General features: G+C 32.3%; 1 protein-coding gene across 1 annotated transcript; it reads right to left on the reverse strand.

Annotated features, from left to right (window-relative positions):
- Positions 1–1,777: 1,777 nt before the first annotated feature.
- Positions 1,778–4,225, reverse strand: Smp_100380 (hypothetical protein; the record flags this gene model as incomplete). The annotated part of the gene is made up of 3 exons (XM_018792093.1): positions 1,778–2,047; positions 2,342–2,571; positions 4,129–4,225. The coding sequence occupies 3 exons, from the start codon at positions 4,223–4,225 to the stop codon at positions 1,778–1,780; spliced, it is 597 nt and encodes a 198-aa protein (XP_018644037.1).
- Positions 4,226–4,888: the final 663 nt, after the last annotated feature.

Raw genomic sequence — 4,888 nt, forward strand, 5'->3', positions numbered from 1 at the left:
ATTACTGGGCTTTATAAGACTGTGCTAACTTTTAGTAACTGCTGTAGTGTATAAATTGAGAAGTTGTTTTTTTGCACTCCATTAAGTAAAAGTAAATCAATCAGACCTTCGTATATATCTGAGTGAAGTTAAGAGCGTAGTGTTACATGACTTGTATGTTTTGACATAGTGAAAACTGGCTTGAGATTGATTTTAAAAAGTATCTAATACGCAATGAATGAGATTATGTTTAGGCTAAATTACAAAAAATACCTGCTCCACAGCAGATTTTGTGCTAACTAACCAGTTAGTCAACAAACAGTACTTTATAGTGCATGATATAATTCAGTAGAGCCAAGGGTGTCCGTGTAGCTAGATAGTATTCTCCCACCCTAACTCCCGATTTTAACGCTCGACTTAAAGTTTTTTAGGTTTGTAAACAAAAGTGATAAAGGATCATTGTATTGTAGCTAGTGCCAGTCCGTGATGAAGACCCTAACTCTAATTCATAGTCCCAATATATAACTTCAGATTAACTACTACCTAACCATAAGCTCTTTGTATTATATCCAACGTTAGTTGGTGACGAAAATTCTATAGGGTTATAGCTTTTACTCTCAACACCAGCCCGACTCCTAATATCGAAACTTAATTTTTCAATGTGAATCATTTAACACGTAAGAAGTGACAAGTCATGTCAAAACCACTATTCCACTGTAATGTTATTGCTTTTCATTAGTATTTTTTTTTGTAACTACGCCGTGTTTGAATAGCTTCAAATTATTACTGAGCTCCACATTAGCACAGTAAAAGAGAAAATTATTAAGATGAAAATCAAAGGAATATTAATATTATTAATGATGATAGTGGGATTCTAGAAGTCACAAAAATATACTATCAACGATGCAATTACTCGACTGTGACTAATTTGATGTACTTAAAACACTGTTGACGATAAAGCCAAACTAGTGGAGTAATAAAACCAGGTCAAAGGTTTCAATCAGTGTAACAACCATGGGAAATTAAGTTTCTAAACCAATGAACTACATCATAACAGATAATATATCGGCATTATTTATGAATAAACACTTGGCATTAAAACTAAATAAGCATCCTAATCATTTATTCTGTTGTACCGACGAGCGAGAATGAATGAAGATCCCATATTTGTTTAAAAAGTTTACGAAAGCGTGCTTACTAAGAAAAGATATCTGTTAGACAAAAGGATTCGGATGAATCTAGAAAATAATGGCCATTTTGAAATATGCTATTAATACTGAGTACAATAACTAAATACACAGTATTATGAATTATTGGTAAGATTAATTCGGAAGACTTATAGAAAAAAAGAAAGTAAGCAAAAGAATTAGTCTCAATATTATTGTTGATTACAACAAAGCATTTAAAAATGGATACGATACAGTGAATTATTAAATCAATTAGATCGATATTTACACTATACTTATTTAATCGAATCTTAATGACATTAAAGAATTTCGGTAATATTACCCTGTTTACAATCTACAAATAAAGTAGTGTACCATCTAGAAGATCAAGTTTTAACAAGTGAATTTTCCTAGAAATATCTATATTTAATACACTGCACAGTAGTTTTAATTATGCATTTCCACGTGTAATCACAGAAAAACTATAAAAAGAGATCGCTGTAGATGAGCAATAATTTCATACACAACGATTCCGTCATACATACATATAAGGAAATGTTACAAACATAATTTTTATCTGATCAGCAAGATGAATAGATGATGTAAACACAAGTATATAAATCCATATTATCTTAGTTTCCGACAGATGATGAATTCAAAAATGATGTTCGATTAGCTGCACCACCACCGAATTCTACAGCTTGTGAAGTTGCCTGACGTAGTAAAGATAACTGGTCCATTGAATTAGTCAGAAGATTATGTAAAGTGGTTAATTCCATATTAGTCAATTGACTAACTCGTGCTGTTGACGATCCACTAGAGAGGAAACCATTAACAGACGATAATAACTTTCCAACACGAATATCCCATACATCACGAACAATGTTGCGAATACTTTCAGGACTAAAATAAAAATAATTATAAAAGTATGTTAATGAACCAGGCAGTGTTTGAAGCATGATATAGGAAACACATGGTGAGATATAAGATTTAACATGGAAAGCTGATCACTACTTTTTTCTAAAACAGAAGAGCTTGAATTTTACAATAGCCACTATTAAAAACAAGAATACAAGCAAAATACTGTACAAAACACATTACTGAAGTAAATTTGTAATACATATCAAATATACTTAGTTTTACTACGATCAACTAGGGTATATATATGTATATTAATAAAACAATTTTTTCACTAACTTCGGTATATCCTCAGCCGCATGTTGAAGAAGAAGTGTACTAATTTCAATATATTGAGGATGAGGAGGAGAAGTACAACCGGAGTCATTTTCTTCAGCTTCTTTACACTCATTTAACTTCTCCAACGCTAACCACGCTGGTGGCATAATACGACACTTTTGCTGCCCTCTGAGAAAAAGAGCAACCCAAAGAGGGACAACAGTTGGCACATTTGGGAAAAAAGGACCAATCTGTTAATTTGAAAATTAAATTGTTTTGTAATGGTTAATATTACTTAACATGTTAACTGTAAGTTAGGTCCGAAATAAAGTTAAGAGTACACAACACTAGTGATATGATCGAGCAGATTCTGTACGGTTGTGGTATGTGCTACCGATGTTGACAGATGTAAGTAGTATGTATCATCAATCGAAAATGGAATGCCTGGCGGCAGAACATTGAGAAGATCGAAGAGAAGAGAACAAGAACAGAGAATGATTGATATTGAAATGAACAATAAAATCTGAGACAATTAGTGGACATTTTTCAAATGAAGTATTTACTGTCTGGTTTTCAGATTTTACTGAGATTCCATCATTTCGTATTCAAATACGTTTGGTCGTCCCTGCTCTGTGTTCTCGTTCACTACACGGTAATCAGAAATAGATTAATACTGCCAATACACGAACCGATAGAAAGTACGATTAACACATTGAGAGCGTTATGTCTCAATAAATCATGGAATGTCAAACAACAAACCCTGAACTTTGTAAAGAATATATTTTATAAAAAAACACCACTCATATAGATATCTTTTTTCTTTAGTGATTCTTGACTAACTGTAAACGATTGTAACTTGAACAGAAGTCATACTGAATGAATAAATAGCATAGACTTTCGAAATACAATCGAATATTATACTGAACAACTGTCATACTGAATTAAATCGTAATTTCACTCCTGATGGTTTATTATCGGGGAATAAGTATCTTACAAAACTAAAGGTTACGAACTCACCTATTACTAAATGTGGCGTGATGAAAAGAAAGGCGTTAAATGAACACTTGTCTAAACCTACACAGTGCGATCAAGTATTACAACGAACTTTGCTCAACAAATTTTAAGTACGAAATAGTTAAACACTAAAACTTTACACTATAGGAGTGAGTTATAAATGAAGTTCAACATTTTTAAAGTTAACAGTAAACAAAATAAAGATCCTGAGTTGAGCTCTTATTCAACAAGCACACTTAAACCTAGTAATAACAAGCAATGGACAAATTACTAAATCGCGCTTTACAGTTCTTGCTGTTTTTCCATGATTTTAAGAATATTCACAAAAATATGAATCTCAGTAAGCACACTAATTCATATATACATGTGAAATGTGAGGAGCTAACTTCAATGAAGGCGAAAAAACAATAGTAATGATAACAGTCATTTATAAACACAGAACCTGGCACAAAAGTGCATTAGCACAATCTTCTACACTTTATATCAGTACAATGAAAGGGAATTAACAAAATGGAAAGTAAAAGATTCCAATTAATATCATTGGTAGCGGAAAGCTAGACACTGGAAAGTATAAAATAATATTAGAACGTAATACTTAGAGTAAAATATGAACCTTATGTAAAACACTAAAATGGATCACTCAGATACGATTATTAAGAAAATTTTTATTCGCATTTTATAAAACACAACTAGCAAAACGACAAACTATAAGTTCTCGACGGTGGAGTCAATAACTAACGAGAAAATGTCTTAAAAATCTGATATTTGAAGTCTACATAAACTGTAAAACTTACGGTAGTATTGAGCAGCTTAATAGAATCAAGTTTAAACTTAGGTACTATGGTCAATCCTTCCTCTTCTGAAAGAAATTCAAGCTCTGCCGGATTCATTTAAGTGAATTATGCCTAAATAGAAATTATATATATATACGTCAAATGGTACCAAGAAACTGATTACAGATATAAAACGACATCTAACAAATAGTTTACATGAAATCTGCGCTTAAAAGCAACAAGAAAGCGGATGAACAAAAATTTATATCAATCACTAGACAGAATACGAAAGAGACTGCTACAATCATGCATCACCCAGTTCACTACGAAGCTACTAGCCTCCCGTTTACAAGTACTTTTCGCGAATAAAACATGACTGGTCAGTCTTACAAATAAATTACGGAAAATGATGCAGAAAATGGGTTCGGCACCGAAAAATCGATTAGCACAAAATGAAATTAAAACAAATGATTATCATCTGAATACTACTACATGTATTATGAGTATTTCGAACAGCTTTAGACTTCTATCTGCTCTGACTGGTTTCTAAACTTACACACACACACCCATATTCATAAATTTTGCTTTTCGATTGAACACCAACTGTCACAAGGCTGTTACTAGCTAGTACAATCCGTGTCACTATTTAACTGGTTCTACAACTATGTCGTCACTAATTTATTAGCAAATCAAGTGGAGTATGAACATTAAACTTCCAATGATTACAGTCTATCTCTGTGAGTTCCAGGTATACCGGTGTTAAGTATTTCAAAATCATGT

The sequence above is a fragment of the Schistosoma mansoni genome, assembly GCF_000237925.1.
Source record: "Schistosoma mansoni, WGS project CABG00000000 data, supercontig 1111, strain Puerto Rico, whole genome shotgun sequence".
NCBI classification, from domain to species: Eukaryota; Metazoa; Platyhelminthes; class Trematoda; order Strigeidida; family Schistosomatidae; genus Schistosoma; species Schistosoma mansoni.